The following is a 16485-nucleotide window of genomic DNA, read 5'->3' as shown; positions in this document are numbered from 1 at the left end:
GGGGCTTAATCCTGCTGCAGGGACTGATAGAGAGGGGAGACTGGGGGTTAATCCTGCTGCAGGGACTGATAGAGAGGGGAGACTGGGGCTTAATCCTGCTGCAGGGACTGATAGAGAGGGGAGACTGGGGCTTAATCCTGCTGCAGGGACTGATAGAGAGGGGAGACTGGGGGTTAATCCTGCTGCAGGGACTGATAGGGGAGACGGGGGTTAATCCTGCTGCAGGGACTGATAGAGAGGGGAGACTGGGGGTTAATCCTGCTGCAGGGACTGATAGAGAGGAGAGACTGGGGGTTAATTCTGCTGCAGGGACTGATAGAGAGGGGAGACTGGGGGTTAATCCTGCTGCAGGGACTGATAGAGAGGGGAGACTGGGGGTTAATCCTGCTGCAGGGACTGATAGAGAGGGGAGACTGGGGCTTAATCCTGCTGCAGGGACTGATAGAGAGGGGAGACTGGGGCTTAATCCTGCTGCAGGGACTGATAGAGAGGGGAGACTGGGGCTTAATCCTGCTGCAGGGATTGATAGAGAGGGGAGACTGGGGGTTAATCCTGCTGCAGGGACTGATAGAGAGGGGAGACTGGGGGTTAATCCTGCTGCAGGGACTGATAGAGAGGGGAGACTGGGGGTTAATCCTGCTGCAGGGACTGATAGAGAGGGGAGACTGGGGGTTAATCCTGCTGCAGGGACTGATAGAGAGGGGAGACTGGGGGATAAACTGGTCCCAGTACAACATGTATTTATTGTAGTGATATGAGAGGGGGGATCCCCACAGGCAGCTTTATATGGTGGGTTTGTGTTCCTTGCTGTCAGGTTCTCCAGAGATGGAAACAAGGAGGTTAGAGGGGAAATGGGAGAATGAAGAGCCGGACACTGAGGATCCTCTGGACACAATAAAGAGGGAAATGGATCCCGTTCCTGGGGCCGGTGAGTAACGTTTGTGTAGGACACATGTGGTTACACAGAGCTCAGCTTTGCTGGAGGGACAGGAGGGGTTAAACCTCAGCAGGAGGTTCTGCCCTACAGACATAGGGGCAAATTCACTAAGCCGCGAAGCGCCGAACGCTAGCGTTAATTCGCTAGCGTTTGGCATTTTCGCTGCTGCGCAAATTCACTAACAAACGCTGGCGTAGTTTCGCTAGTGTTACTTCGCAACCTTACGCCAGGCGAAGTTTCGCTAGCGACGAAACTACGCAAATTCACTAATGTGCGCAGTGTACTGAACGCTACCTTTTACGCTAGACTTCCTTCGCCACCTCAGACCTGGCGAAGCGCAATAGAGTAGATAGGGATTGTTTAAAAAAAAGTCAATTTTTTTTCTAAGTCCCAAAAAAATGTGTTTTCTACATGATGGCTGATAGGCTGAAAAAGATCGAAAATTTTTTGGGGCTCCCCTCCTTCCCCCCTACATTTCCTGACTCATGGCAACTTACCTAGACAGTGGGCACATGTGTAGGGAAAAATAAAAATTTTATTTGCAGATTTGAAGGTTTTCTAGGCATTTGTAGTGCAGATACGTGTTCCTCCATTGAAATTTGAATTTAGCGCCGTATGCAAATTAGCCTCGCTAAGCATAACTTCACTTTATATAGCGAATCAACGCTAGTGCAACTCCGCAACCTTACGCTACCCCTGTGCGCAACTTCGGATTTTAGTGAATTTGCCCCATAATTCCCAGTAGAATTCCTTACTCCCAGCTTTACATGACACTGCCCATTACTTACTGGCAGGTTCCCCAGAGGCACAAGCAGAAATGTTACAGATAAAGATAAAGGAGGAAGAACCAGACTATGAATATTACCTGCCCACAATAAAGAGGGAAATGGATCTCGTTCCTGGGGCCGGTGAGTAACGTTTCTCTATTAATAAGACAGAAATAGGCAAGAGTTGGGGTTAATATATAATCTCTAGATTTGCCATCACAATCATTAGGGTATCTGACATATTTGTGGGTACAGTCTGGCTCTATGGTGTATATTTGATAAATGAAGTATTTCTGATGACTAATTGGCAGGTTTCCCAGTAGCACACGCACCAATATTCCAGCTAAAAATAAAAGAAGAATATCTGGGCCCTGAGGATCCTCCGCTCACAATAAAGCAGGAAACTGACCCTGTTTCTGGGGCTGGTGAGTAAACAAACTTTGCAAAAAATTCTAGAACTCTCCATAACGTGTTCCAGCTGCACTGAGCCATGAACAACCATTAAAGGGGAAATATATGGTAGTCAGAAAGTATTGCCATTGTAGTGTTCTAGAAATAGAAGGAATGTGCTGGTTTAGTGAAAATTTCCCAAAAACTGTTCTAGCACCTCAAGTTATTCCAGTTCTGGCTGTTGTTATGCCAGGCTGTGCCTGAGAGGAACTGCGGGATCTCTAATATCCAATCAGAGAGCTGCACATCAGCAAGTTGGGTTAAAGAATCCAATAAGAATCCAATAAGGATCTGATGATTTATCTAATGTGAAGCAGGTGCTTATAGGGATCAAATAAAGCACAATTAATTCAGATTGTAGTGTTGTGTAATATAATGACAAATACCTGTTTAACTTATTTAAAACTTATTCTCTTGTATAAAGCTCAAGGTGCAAATGATCTTGGTTTCCTGGTAAAATCTTGAATTGATTTCGGTCTTTTTCTCTTGTATTTTTTACGCAGGACGTGTTCCAGGAGCCGTTTAAAGTGATTTCCCGCTCTTGGTTCACCTGGAGGAGAACATGCCCAGGAGAGCTGCTCAAAAAACAACCAAAAAATAGCTACAGGGTGAAGCCAGAGGAACGGGGGGAAGTAAAGGTGGCCATATACACACAGATCTTATCGTACGAATCGAGGATTTGTACGATTTTCGGATTGGGAGCCCATTGCGCATCGTAATCGGATCGTTCAGCATACGGCCAAACAATCAGATTACCCCCAATATAGCCATGCTCGTTAATGGCATATCGGGGAAAGATCCGCTAGTGGCAATGTTGCCAAACGAGCGGATCTTTGCGTCTATGGCCACCTTTAGTGTGTGGAGCTTGATGGTGGGACATGGAGGAGGAGGAGGTATCCCCTTCTATATAAGTCTGTCAGGCTGAGGATAGGGGGGAATTGGGATGATGGCAGGGGGAAATGAGCATTAGAGAGCAGTATTGGGGGAGCAGAAGTGAGAGGAGGAGAGTTAGGAGGGGGAATGGGTTTCTGGGGATAGGGGGGGTTTGTGTAGGGGAGAGGCAGACTATGGAGGAGAGTGAAATGGGTCAGGGGCAAATGAATAAGGCCGGAGTTCAGAGGCTTATGAGGGAGGGGGAGGAGCAGTGGAGAGAGGGGGAGGAGCAAAGGAGAGAGGAGGAGGATCCAAGTGCAAAGGCTGGGAAACTTGGCCCCAGATTTTCCTATGAGGAGAATTCAGCACTAGTTGACTGTGTGTGGAGCGATGGGATGACTTATTTGGGGCTCATTCACATGTACTCGTGTCAGGAGGAAGCAGCTCTGGCAGGAAGTAGAAGATCATGTGATCAGCGTCGGAGCTTACCATCGGGAGGCTGCCCCAACATACAAGCGCTTCAGTGATGTCAAATGACGAATTCGGGAGAAGTAATTGGTCCAGAGGAAGAAGGTGCAGAAAGCTGCCAGGACCCCTTCCTCCAATCAAACTGAAGGGCTACGAGCGGCGGCTTCTGGAACGTATTGGCCAAGAGCTCTGCGAGGGGATAGAGGCTGAATTTCTGGGGACAATATTCATGACTTTATTTACATTTCTATCATTATGTGTGTAGTATGTCGGCCACTGCTCAGCAGCAGCAACGTCTCTCTAGACTCTCTTACACGTCTCCATCAGGCTGTGCTGACAGTTTGCTCCTAAATCATTTCTTCTCCCAACAGGTCCGGACTGAGAAATAAAATAGGCCCTGGCATTTCAGGTACACAGAGGCCCAATCAGCCCACACAGAGGCCCAAACAGCCCCCACCAGCCCACTAAATACTGACTTTCTATGGGACCTGGCAAATGCTGATTATTAAATTCTGATGCTAATTGCACTGGTTTCTGTGCTGCCATGTAGTAATTATGTGTATTAATTACTAATCAGCCTTATATTGTGACATTTCTATTCTATGTGTACTGTATATTGTGAGTGGCTCCCTAAGCTCAGTAAGTGACAGCAGCACAGAGCATGTGAATCAGTGAATCAGCAGAAAAGAAGATGGGGAGCTACTGGGGCATCTTTGGAGACACAGATCTTTACTGCTAAAGGGCCGTGGTTGCCTTGGGCTAGTACAGAAGCACAAAACATCATGTACAACATTTCTACCTACTTCTTTAGTTAGGCTTTAGTTCTCCTTTAAATGTCTAGTGCTCAGGAATGAAATTGGTTCAGTTGTGCTGATGTGATTAAACCAGAGCTACAGAGATTTGGTCAAGAGTTGGTCATGTTACTTAATTCTCCCACAGAGACTGAGCAGCAGCAATAGTTATCCATGTCCCCCATTAACTCTTTATTCCCTGCCTGACCAAGCTGTTTTGTATTGATTCTGCTCATGGTGGTTAGTGCCCCAAATTCTAATTTCTATTCTATTGTGTCCCATTATCATCAATTAGATCTCACTCCCAATACTTATTAGCACATCATCTTAAGGGCTCTTACTCATGAGCGTTTTTACCTGCGCTCCCCTGTGTTCCGTTTTTCGGCGTTCAGCCGCAGGGGATCGCAGGAATAGACGCATTTCATTATTTCAAATGGGGCTGAAATCACACAGACGCATGTAGGCGCCGAACGCAGGTTGAGACGCAACATGCTGCATTTTTCCTGCGTTCGGCGCCTACACGCGCCTGAGTGAGTACAGCCCCATTTGAAATAATGAAATGCGTCTATTCCTGCGCTCCCCTGCGGCTGAACGCCGAAAAACGGAACGCAGGGGAGCGCAGGTAAAAACGCTCATGAGTAAGAGCCCTAAATATATAACAGGGACATTCTTCTCATGAAGGAGGATATTAGAAGTCACCTTGGAGTTCCATGTCCTGTGTATAATGAATTTAGTCTTTTATATGTTCACGGAACTCCCCAATAACTGTTACCTGTATTTTCCAACATGGTGTACATTCTTCACTATATAATACACAAAAGCCATGAATATCTTGTAAATTATATCCTTATAAACGGTGACTAGTGATGTCATCTGTTATAAACGGTGAGTAGTGATGTCATTTCTGTCACATGACTCACTGAAACTTGTGTATTATAATAAATAAAGTTCCCCTTGTTGGAAAATATGAGGATATTAGACGTTCCATGACCTGTATAAAAACACTCGGTCTTATAATTTACAAGAGGGGGTATTTTATTCTCTATATAATAGGGGATTACATTTAAATGATAAAACATAGTGTGCGGAGCTTCTGGTCACAGTTGTTTTTAACCAAATTTCTTTTATTTTTCAGGGTCGATTCACTGCCACTCCCTTGAATTCAGGGACCCAGATGAGCCCTTAGTTGGGGGAGCAGTAGAGTCGTGGGAGCAGGCTGAGCCCCAGGATACTGATGGGGTAGAGATTCATGCACCCCTAAAACCAGAGGGTAAAAATATAATAAAAAGCTGAACAACTTTGACAATGTTTTGGGTTGAGCTTTGTGCTTTTTTTTTTTTTAAATTTTACAGATGAGCTGAGCGGGACCCTTATAGAGGAGTCTGTGCCCGTGCTCAATGTACAGCAGCCTTGGTGTAAGTGGGAACTAACGACTGTTTATAGGGGCTATCCCCCATATGTAATATTAAAGGACCAGTAACACCAAAAAATCTTTTAAAAAAATCTTTAGTTAACGTTGAATAAAAAACACCAAGACAAATTAAACTTTAAAATTGCAAAGTCTTTATTAAGAAATAACTTACTGAAACTCTGCATGCACTCCTCTTCAGAAAAAGCCATTGCAATCCATCGTGCGGCACTCGATTTCTCCTCCCTGCCTTCCTTATACGAGATAACCAGGGAGGAGAAACTGAGTGCCGCACTATGGATCGTCGCACTTTTTTTTTATGTTACTGCTCCTTTAAGCACAGGCAGGCATGTTTACCAACATTAGAGATAAATATCTGGAGAGATTTCTGGAGATGTTGCCCGTGGCAACCAGTCAGCAATTAGATTTAAACAGCCACCTATAACTTAGAAAACAAAAGCAAAAATCTGCTTGATTGCTATGGGCAACATCTCCGGAAATCTCTCCAGATATTTATCTCCAATGTTGGTAAACATGTCCCCAATTTTGCCCAGGAGCAGTAACCCATAGCAACCAATAAGAGGTTTGCCTTTAAACAGATGAGCAGTAAATTCTAGAAAGAAAGGGCCATAAAGAAAACGGGACATTACTCTCACTGCTGGGGATAACGTTTTTCAAAAACACTTTATTTATTCAGACTTTAAAATCCACACATGTTTAAACTAATACGGACATGTCAGCCATGAATAAGGTGAAAAGGGTGAAAAACACTCCAATTATTTACCTAAAGATAAGTTGGATCTATGTCCCATCTAATAATGTATCGGAGTACTGATCAGAAATGATTCCCCAACCTCATGTCTACCATGTTTGCCCCAGTAAATCAGGCGGCATAGTTTAAGCAAATCATTATTAAAGGGGTTGTTCAACTTAAATTAACTGTCAGCATGATGTAGAGAGGGATATTCTGAGATAATTTGCAATTGATTTTCATTTTTTATTATTTGTGGTTTTTGACTTATTTAGCTTTTTATTCAGCAGCTCTCCAGTTTGTAATTTCAGCCATCTGGTTGCTAGAGTGCAAATTCCCCTAGCAACCATGCATTGATTTGAATAAGAGACTGGAATATGAATAGGAGAGGCCTATATAGAAAGAGGAGTAATAAAAAGCAATAACAATAGATTTGTAGCCTTACAGAGCATTTTTACTTTTATACTCCTCTTAAAGGACCAGTAACATCAAAATTTTTTTAAAAAAAATTCGTTAGTACACAACGAAAAAAAAACACATACACAAATTATACTTTAAAAAAGCAAAGTCTTTATTAAGAAATAACTTACAGAAACTCTGCTTCCTGTCTTCTACAGAAACGGCGAAAGGGCGACCATCCATTGAGCGACGCTTGATTTTTCCTCCCTGGCTCTCTGCTGCTGGATCCTTCAGCTGCCACATTCTGTGCTTTCTGTAGTGCAGCGGCGCTTCCAGCAGGAACTTGAGGCGGATCTGCGGTGCCCGTGTTCCTATGGGCCATGATCTCTCTATCACTGCTGTAACAGCTCAGGCCCTACAAGATCCCCCTCCGCCCGGGGAGGTGAGTCCTGGTCAGTTCTCTGTAGGGCGGCTGTGTGGCAAGGGGAGAAAGAAGACTCTTCACAGTTCTCTTCACAGTTTGCTGGGAGAACCGGTAGTGCGCCCTCGCAGCTGCGCGCACCCACTGCAACTGTTTCTCTCTGGTGCTTTGCAGCTACCGACAAAACTACAAGTCCCACCATGCATCCGTCCCATCTGCTGGGCAGCTTCTCCGAAAGCGTTACCGGCAGTGGGACGTAGGGACTTGTAGTCAGCTGGATGCAGAGCCCCGCAGCTCAGCAGTGCCTGAGCTGTTACAGCAATGAGAGAGAGAACATGGCCCATAGGAACACCGGCACCGCAGATCCGCCTCAAGTTCCTGCTGGAAGCGCCGCTGCACTACAGAAAGCACAGAATGTGGCAGCTGAAGGATCCAGCAGCAGAGAGCCAGGGAGGAGAAATCAAGCGTCGCTCAATGGATGGTCGCCCTTTTGCTGTTTCTGTAGAAGACAGGAAGCAGAGTTTCTGTAAGTTATTTCTTAATAAAGACTTTGCTTTTTTAAAGTATAATTTGTGTATGTGTTTTTATTTCGTTGTGTACTAACGAATTTTTTTTAAAAAAAATTTGATGTTACTGGTCCTTTAAACTACTTTTACACTCCTTTAATACTTCTCTTATACTCTAATACTACTTATACTCTTTATACTACTCTTATACTCCTCTAATACTACTCTTACACTTCTTATACTCCTCTTATACTACTTTTATACTTCTCTTGTACTCTAATACTACTCCTATACTCTTTATACAACTTTTATACTACTCTTATACTCCTCTAATACTACTCTTACACTCCTTATACTTCTCTTATACTCTAATACTACTCTTATACACCTACTACTACTCCTATACTCTTTATACTACTTTTATATTCCCCTTATCCTCCTCTGATCACCTTTACGGAACTTTCCACCAAACACTGATTAGGCAGAATTCTTCAACTCTCTCCAAACTGCTGACATGTTAATACACTAAAGAAGTCACCTACACCAGATCTTACAGAAAAGCTGCTACAAACTCACAATAATGGCCATAAAGTTATCTGAGAAATTGACGAGCATCTACTCGGCTCAAGCACAAAATACCAACCTCCACCTGCACAAAAATGGAGAAACCTCCTTGTGGCTTTTCGCTTCTACCAACAATTTTATTAAAAAACGTACGACCTTTTCTGAGCATAAGTCACACCCACAATGTTTTTACAGACATTTTTTTCCACTGAAAAGTCTCCTCCATAATGAAAATAGCGGTGAAAAATGTCGCTAGGCTAATTTGGCTTGAGTCTGAATAGAGAACAGTTTTTGTTGAATGCGCTTTTTCTAAATTCAATTTTCCCACAAACGTTGCTGGCTCCTCCCACCCATCTCAGAACGTTACATTACCGGATTTTAACCCATTCCCATCATAGGAGCAGCGCAGTGGACCTGACAGGGAACCGCTGTTCATTTTTCCCTCTCTCAAGGCACAGTTATGATTGGCCGCTGTGATTCTGGGCAGTACCGCTGGAGGCCGCTCACTTGTACCAGACGTAGATCAGTGAGAATCTACTGGGAGCTCCAATCAATGTATTGCGTTAGATAAATACAAGATCAAAACCAGGAGCCTTATATAATGTATCATTTCCTACATGATGAGGAGGATGTTAAAACTCACTATACTTCCCCTTTAATTTTCTGATGAAGGCTTGTTTGCTTTCTTCTGAATTAAAAAAAGTATTCTTTCCATTATTGCCGACAACAAGTAGGAGAGGAGAAGATTGAAGGCTGTAGAGCCATTGCTACATATTATCTGGCGAGACACCGGCTACGGGAGGAACCCGGGGAATCACCAAACCCCATGAGTCTCAACAGAACCGGAATATTCAATCGATTTCATATCCGATTGTGAAATATAAACAGCTTTTAGCAAACACACTTCCCATACTCTATATTTTCTAATTCTCTGAAAAGCGGCAGTGTCCAGGTCTGTCCCATTTAAGTGAATGCGGGAAACGCCAAAATATGCACCAGATGTTCTAGATGCAGGATTTCTATATTATACAGTAAATTCCGCATTTATCCTTCAACACAGGCAAAAGGCTGTTCTTCTTTGTTAAACCCGGTGGCGACTGTAAAGACGGTATTATTGACAAAACCTTTGCCCAAACTTTGTTCCTGAAGTGATTTTTCCCGAATATGAACTTTCTGGTGCCGACGAAGTTCACCTTGTCCAGCAAAGCTCCTCCCACATTGTGCACAATTGTAAGGTTTACTTCCCGTGTGAATCCTCTGGTGCCGGATGAGGCTGGACTGGCTGCTTACACTTTTGCCGCATTCCGTGCAGGTATAGGGTTTCTCCCCGGTGTGAACCTTCTGGTGATTGATCAGGGTGTCTTTACGAAGAAAACTCCTCCCACATTCTGTGCAACTGAAGCTTTTCTGTCCGGTGTGAACTTTCTGGTGGTTGTAAAGATTGGTCTTGTCGGAGAAGCTCTTCCCACATTCCGTGCAAGTGAATGGTTTCTCCCCTGTGTGAATCCTTTCATGGTTCTTCAGATAGTCCTTGCGAGAAAAACCTTTCCCGCATATTTTACATTTGAAGGCTTTCTCGCTTGCGTGAACTGCCTGGTGGACGCAGAGCTTACCCTTGCGAGAAAAGCTTTTGCCACAATCCGTACAAGTGAATGGTTTCGCCCCTGTGTGGGTTATTTCATGCTTTGTCAGATAATCCATGCACGTGAAACGCTTGCCACATATTTTGCATAGGAACGCTTTCTTTCTAGCATGAATAGTCTGGTGGACACTGAGTTTGCCCATGTCGGAAAAGCTTTTCCCGCATTCCGTGCAAGTGAATGGTTTCTCCCCTCGGTGAATTCTTTTATGGTGTCTCAGACAATTCTTGCGAGAAAAAAACTTTCCGCATACTTTACACCTGAAAGCGTTGTCTTGTGCCGGCACCGCCTGGTGGACGCAAAGCCGGCCCATGTTGAAAAAGATTTTGCCACATTCCGTGCAAGTGAATGGTTTCTCCCCAGTGTGGATTAGTTCATGATTCTGGAGATTGCCCTTGTGAGAAAAGCATTTGCCACATACTTTGCATTTGAAGGTTTTCTCGCCCGTATGAACTGCCTGGTGGATGTGAAGTTCGTTCATGTCGGAGAAGGTTTTCTTACACTCGCTGCACGCGAAGGTCTTCATGTGTTTGTGTTTCTTTTCATGCGCCACAAGATTGCTCTTTAGAGAAAAGCATCGGCCGCATTCCGTACAGACGTGGGGTTTCTCCCCCGTGTGGCTTCTCTGGTGACTTTGAAGGTGGCTCTTCTGAGAGAAGCTTTTGCCGCATTCCGTACACGCAAAGGGTCTCTCCCCGGTGTGGATTTTGTGATGGCTCCTAAGGTTGCTTTTATGAGAGAAGCATTTGCCGCATTCTGTACATGAGAACTGTCTGTCTCGGGCGTGAACTGCATTATGTTTCCGAAGCTGGCCCTTTAAAGCAAAGCTCCTCCCACACTCGCTGCATTGGAAAGGCTGTTCCCCCGTGTGAATGTTCCGGTGATACTCGAGTTGGCTCTTTCCATGGAAATATATCCCACATACCGGACACATAATTGTTTTCTTCCCAGTGGGAACCTGCAGATCTTGAGTGGGTTTAACCCTTGCACCCTCCTCATTCTCTGTAGAACCACAAGGTACTGACTCTACGTTACTGAAGTTCTTTGTAGGGTCGGCACAGACGTGGGTAAGGAGATCTCTCTCCAAGGAGAAGCTGCTTCTACATTTACAGCAGATAAATCCAGACCTTGCTGAGCCCTCCTCATATTTTATATCAGCCTCACCCCCCAAATCACTCTCAGTTTTGTGCGTCACTGGCCCTTTAAATACTGAATTGTCTTCTCTCTCTGACTTGACAGGACCCAGAGAACAGAAAGATTGTCGCGAGCTCTGCGGTGATCTGGAAATTTCTAATTTCACTCTATAGTCCACGGAACAATCAACTAAAATGACAAACACAATGAGAATGGAAATGAATATGATCCATAAGGAAAACATATATAAATACACTAGGGGGTTATTTATCAAAGTCCGAATTTATCTCAATATTTTCTGCTACAAAGTCCGATCAAATCTGCTTGGGGTTTTTTAAAGGGATCCTGTCATGAGAAATAATGTTTTTTTTCAAAACACATCAGTTAATAGTGCTACTCCAGCAGAATTCTGCACTGAAATCCATTTTTCAAAAGACCAAACAGATTTGTTTATATTCAATTTTGAAATCTGACATGGGGCTAGACATATTGTCAATTTCCCAGCTGCCCCAAGTCATGTGACTTGTGCCTGCACTTTAGGAGAGAAATGCTTTCTGGCAGGCTGCTGTTTTTCCTTCTCAATGTACCTGAATGTGTCTCAGTGGGACCTGGATTTTACTATTGAGTGTTGTTCTTATATCTACCAGGCAGCTGTTATCTTGTGTTAGGGAGCTGCTATCTGGTTACCTTCCCATTGTTCTGTTGTTAGGCTGCTGGGGGGAAAGGGGAGGGGGTGATATCACTCCAACTTGCAGTACAGCAGTAAAGAGTGATTGAAGTTTATCAGAGCACAAGTCACATGACTTGGGGCAGCTGGGAAATTGACAAAATGTCTAGCCCCATGTCAGATTTCAAAATTGAATCTAAAAAAATCTGTTTGCTCTTTTGAGAAATGAATTTCAGTGCAGAATTCTGCTGGAGCAGCACTGTTAACTGATTAATTTTGAAAAAAAAAATTTTTTCTCCATGACAGTATCCGTTTAAGCTTATTTCTTATTACATTTTCCCCAAAATTTGCTTTGCGGGGAAAAACCCCCCAGATTTTCACATTTTTTTCATCCAATTTTAACCCGAAAACTCATATTTTTGCCCGGTAACTTCGGGGCATTGCAGGGGTTTAATAAATTCCAAAAAATTGGTAATTTTTTTGAAAGTGAGATTTTATTAAAAAAAATTTAGGCTAAGCACAATTCAGCAGGAACAGCCTGGATAGAGAAAGTTGTAATTAACAAGAATATTGTGCCCATCAGTATACAATACACACATCATGTTACACTCTGAAGAACTAATGTCTATCACTTATTTAATGCTGCCATTAAGTAAAGGACTTTGAACTCCAAATGCCACTTGTATGGGACGACTTCAATATCCTATATAATAAATTATTACTCACCGGCTCCAAGAACAGAATCCATTTCCCTCTTTATTGTGGGCAGGTAATATTCATAGTCTGGTTCTTCCTCCTTTATCTTTATCTGTAATATTTCTGATTCAGCCAATGGGGAAGCTGCCAGTAAGGAAGAGACAGGGGTGAGTAAAGCTGGGAGTAAGGAAGAGACAGGGGTGAGTAAAGCTGGGAGTAAGGAAGAGACAGGGGTGAGTAAAGCTGGGAGTAAGGAAGAGACAGGGGTGAGTAAAGCTGGGAGTAAGGAAGAGACACGGGTGAGTAAAGCTGCCAGTGAGGAAGAGTCAGGGGTGAGTAAAGCTGGGAGTAAGGAAGAGACAGGGGTGAGTAAAGCTGCCAGTAAGAAAGAGACAGGGGTGAGTAAAGCTGCCAGTAAGGAAGAGACAGGGGTGAGTAAAACTGGGAGTAAGGAAGAGACAGGGGTGAGTAAAGCTGGGAGTAAGGAAGAGACAGGGGTGAGTAAAGCTGGGAGTAAGGAAGAGACAGGAGTGAGTAAAGCTGGGAGTAAGGAAGAGACAGGGGTGGAGTAAAGCTGGGAGTAAGGAAGAGACAGGAGTGAGTAAAGCTGGGAGTAAGGAAGAGACAGGGGTGAGTAAAGCTGGGAGTAAGGAAGAGACAGGAGTGAGTAAAGCTGGGGAGTAAGGAAGAGACAGGGGTGAGTAAAGCTGGGAGTAAGGAAGAGACAGGGGTGAGTAAGCTGGGAGTAAGAGACAGGGGTGAGTAAAGCTGGGAGTAAGGAAGAGACAGGGTGAGTAAAGCTGGGAGTAAGGAAGAGACAGGGGGTGAGTAAAGCTGGGAGTAAGGAAGGACAGGGTGAGTAAAGCTGGGAGTAAGGAGAGACAGGGGTGAGTAAAGCTGGGAGTAAGGAAGAGACAGGGGTGAGTAAAGCTGGGAGTAAGGAAGAGACAGGGGTGAGTAAAGCTGGGAGTAAGGAAGAGACAGGGGTGAGTAAAGCTGGGAGTAAGGAAGAGACCAGGGGTGAGTAAAGCTGGGAGTAAGGAAGAGACAGGGGTGAGTAAAGCTGGGAGTAAGGAAGAGACAGGGGTGAGTAAAGCTGGAGTAAGGAAGAGACAGGGTGAGTAAAGCTGGGAGTAAGGAAGAGACAGGGTGAGTAAAAGCTGGGAGTAAGGAAGAGACGGGGTGAGTAAAGCTGGGAGTAAGGAAGAGACAGGGGTGAAGTAAGCGGGAGTAAGGAAGAGACAGGGGTGAGTAAAGCCGGGAGTAAGGAAGAGACAGGGGTGAGTAAAGCTGGGAGTAAGGAAGAGACAGGGGTGAGTAAAGCTGGGAGTAAGGAAGAGACAGGGGTGAGTTAAAGCTGGGAGTAGGAAGAGACAGGAGTGATAAAGCTGGAGTAAGGAGAGCGCGGTGCAGTAAGCTGGGAGTAAGGAAGAGACGGGGTGAGTAAAGCTGGGAGTAAGGAAGAGACAGGAGTGAGTAAAGCTGGGAGTAAGGAACCACAGAAAAGTCTCCCTGTAAATAACTGAACACTAATGAATACTGGCTACTTACCCCCATTAGTAAGTGGAACTGCTGAGCTTTCCTTTGGGTTCTGATCATCTCCACAGTCCAGTTCTTCTTTCTCTGTCTTTATCTGTAACATTTCTGCTTGTGCCTCTGGGGAACCTGCCAGTAAGTAATGGGCAGTGTCATGTAAAGCTGGGAGTAAGGAATTCTACTGGGAATTATGTCTGTAGGGCAGAACCTCCTGCTGGGGTTTAACCCCTCCTGTCCCTCCAGCAAAGCTGAGCTCTGTGTAACCACATGTGTCCTACACAAACGTTACTCACCGGCCCCAGGAACGGGATCCATTTCCCTCTTTATTGTGTCCAGAGGATCCTCAGTGTCCGGCTCTTCATTCTCCCATTTCCCCTCTAACCTCCTTGTTTCCATCTCTGGAGAACCTGACAGCAAGGAACACAAACCCACCATATAAAGCTGCCTGTGGGGATCCCCCCTCTCATATCACTACAATAAATACATGTTGTACTGGGACCAGTTTATCCCCCAGTCCCACAGTCTCCCCTCTCTATCAGTCCCTGCAGCAGGATTAACCCCCAGTCTCCCCTCTCTATCAGTCCCTGCAGCAGGATTAACCCCCAGTCTCCCCTCTCTATCAGTCCCTGCAGCAGGATTAACCCCCAGTCTCCCCTCTCTATCAGTCCCTGCAGCAGGATTAAGCCCCAGTCTCCCCTCTCTATCAGTCCCTGCAGCAGGATTAACCCCCAGTCTCCCCTCTCTATCAGTCCCTGCAGCAGGATTAACCCCCAGTCTCCCCTCTCTATCAGTCCCTGCAGCAGGATTAACCCCCAGTCTCCCCTCTCTATCAGTCCCTGCAGCAGGATTAAGCCCCAGTCTCCCCTCTCTATCAGTCCCTGCAGCAGGATTAACCCCCAGTCTCCCCTCTCTATCAGTCTCTGCAGCAGGATTAAGCCCCAGTCTCCCCTCTCTATCAGTCCCTGCAGCAGGATTAACCCCCAGTCTCCCCTCTCTATCAGTCCCTGCAGCAGGATTAAGCCCCAGTCCCACAGACAGTACAGGAGGAGGAGGAGGAGGAGGGAAAATGACTTACCCAGTAGATGAGGCTGGAGATGTGAGTACAGGGGATGGGAACGTCAGGAAGTTGCAGGGAGTTGCAGGGAGTTACAGGCAGCAGCAGCGGACAATTCCCAGTCGGTCGTATTCCGTATTCTCAGATCTCAGCACTTCCTGGGCTGTGTGTGTGGAAGTGCTGGCTTGCTTTAGCCCCGCCTCTAACCTGTGTTTGGGCTCCACCCATCTTACCAGACCAATAAGATACAGACACTTTCTCTTCCTCAGGGTGTCACTGCCATATTATTGGTGGGCAGATTTAAAGCACTTTATATAATCCCCAGCATTATGCTATGGCTTTTGTGTGCCAGTTTAGTGTTAACTTTTGCCCCTCCCCCACTGTTAATCAGAAGAATAATGAGTTCTGTATAAACAAACATGTCCCTCCCCCCAGCAGTGTCAGTGCACATAGAGAAGCTCATTATACAGAAGGCTCGTCTGTGATTCATTTCAGTCTCACCCCTGCTGCTCTTAAGAACCAGTTCAGTCTTTGGCCAGGAAATAAAAACAACCATAATTATTACTGAACTAAAGGGAAGCATCACCTAAAAACTGTCTTTTAAAAAACATATTATAGGGGTTATTTATTAAACTTCAATAAATCTCGTTCGGCTTTTTGGGGCAAAAACTCAAATTTGTTTTGAAAAAAAAACAACAATTTTTTAATTTATTATACTACGATACTGCAAAAGCCCTGAATCTACAAATGCACCATCTCAGACCTGTCGAGGTCCTGTATAAGTCAATGGGAGAAGGAACTATATCTATATATATATATATATATTTCGTCGTCTGTACTGGGTTTAGCCCAAAAATCCAACTTTTTCAGGAATTTGGGGTGAAAAAGAAAATTTTTAAACTAAAATATAAGATAAATCCCCTAAAAGAAAAAAAAAATTAGGTTAAAGGTTATAACAAGGTTACAGATATATAGAAACATTGGGGTGTCACCCTGCTATAGTTCCAGGGGTACCCAGGGTACAAATAAGCACTCACCCCAAATCTCCCCCTAACTGACCTTCAGACTGGGCCCCCTTAGCTCATAACAAGGTTACAGATATATAGAAACATTGGGGTGTCACCCTGCTATAGTTCCAGGGGTACCCAGGGTACAAATAAGCACTCACCCCAAATCTCCCCCTAACTGACCTTCAGACTGGGCCCCCTTAGCTCATAACAAGGTTACAGATATATAGAAACATTGGGGTGTCACCCTGCTATAGTTCCAGGGGTACCCAGGGTACAAATAAGCACTCACCCCAAATCTCCCCCTAACTGACCTTCAGACTGGGCCCCCTTAGCTCATAACAAGGTTACAGATATATAGAAACATTGGGGTGTCACCCTGCTATAGTTCCAGGGGGTACCCAGGGTACAAATAA

At 44.8% G+C, this 16485-nt stretch overlaps 3 protein-coding genes across 10 annotated transcripts in view; 1 reads left to right on the top strand and 2 right to left on the bottom strand.

Annotated features, from left to right (window-relative positions):
• The window catches only part of LOC108719524 (gastrula zinc finger protein XlCGF57.1-like), a 385853-nt gene that overhangs the window by 169462 nt on the left and 199906 nt on the right, over window positions 1-16485 (top strand). Inside the window, exons 2-5 of one of the 3 annotated variants that reach the window (XM_041566907.1) lie at window positions 815-928; window positions 1732-1845; window positions 2016-2129; window positions 2658-2795. The exons of the other annotated variants lie outside the window; for them this stretch is intronic. Of the exons in view, the coding sequence (XP_041422841.1) occupies window positions 826-928; window positions 1732-1845; window positions 2016-2129; window positions 2658-2680 (354 nt within the window). The 5' untranslated portion in view covers window positions 815-825 and the 3' untranslated portion in view covers window positions 2681-2795. Of the gene's footprint in view, window positions 1-814; window positions 929-1731; window positions 1846-2015; window positions 2130-2657; window positions 2796-16485 lie in introns of those variants that run through there. 3 annotated transcript variants of the gene reach the window in all.
• The window catches only part of LOC108718440 (gastrula zinc finger protein XlCGF57.1-like), a 111389-nt gene that overhangs the window by 13431 nt on the left and 81473 nt on the right, over window positions 1-16485 (bottom strand). Inside the window, exon 1 of one of the 2 annotated variants that reach the window (XM_041566946.1) lies at window positions 15139-15699. The exons of the other annotated variant lie outside the window; for it this stretch is intronic. The gene's annotated coding sequence lies outside the window, so the exon portion shown is untranslated. Of the gene's footprint in view, window positions 1-15138; window positions 15700-16485 lie in introns of those variants that run through there. 2 annotated transcript variants of the gene reach the window in all.
• Window positions 7826-15225, bottom strand: LOC121394796 (oocyte zinc finger protein XlCOF6-like). 5 transcript variants are annotated; one of them, XM_041566858.1, is made up of 5 exons: window positions 15084-15216; window positions 14302-14415; window positions 14024-14137; window positions 12503-12616; window positions 7859-11298 (listed from the first exon to the last, which is right to left on the bottom strand). In XM_041566858.1, the coding sequence occupies exons 2-5, from the start codon at window positions 14402-14404 to the stop codon at window positions 9380-9382; spliced, it is 2250 nt and encodes a 749-aa protein (XP_041422792.1). In that variant the 5' UTR covers window positions 14405-14415; window positions 15084-15216; the 3' UTR covers window positions 7859-9379. The 5 variants fall into 5 exon arrangements, with proteins under 5 accessions (XP_041422794.1, XP_041422793.1, XP_041422795.1 ...); XM_041566860.1 differs by lacking the exon at window positions 14024-14137 and having other exon boundaries at window positions 7826-11298; XM_041566861.1 differs by lacking the exon at window positions 14302-14415 and having other exon boundaries at window positions 7827-11298; window positions 15084-15225.

Source organism: Xenopus laevis, chromosome 6L (assembly GCF_017654675.1).
Source record: "Xenopus laevis strain J_2021 chromosome 6L, Xenopus_laevis_v10.1, whole genome shotgun sequence".
Taxonomy (NCBI): domain Eukaryota; kingdom Metazoa; phylum Chordata; class Amphibia; order Anura; family Pipidae; genus Xenopus; species Xenopus laevis.
Note: the sequence above shows the minus strand (reverse complement) of the source record. Positions and strands in the feature narration are given on the sequence as shown.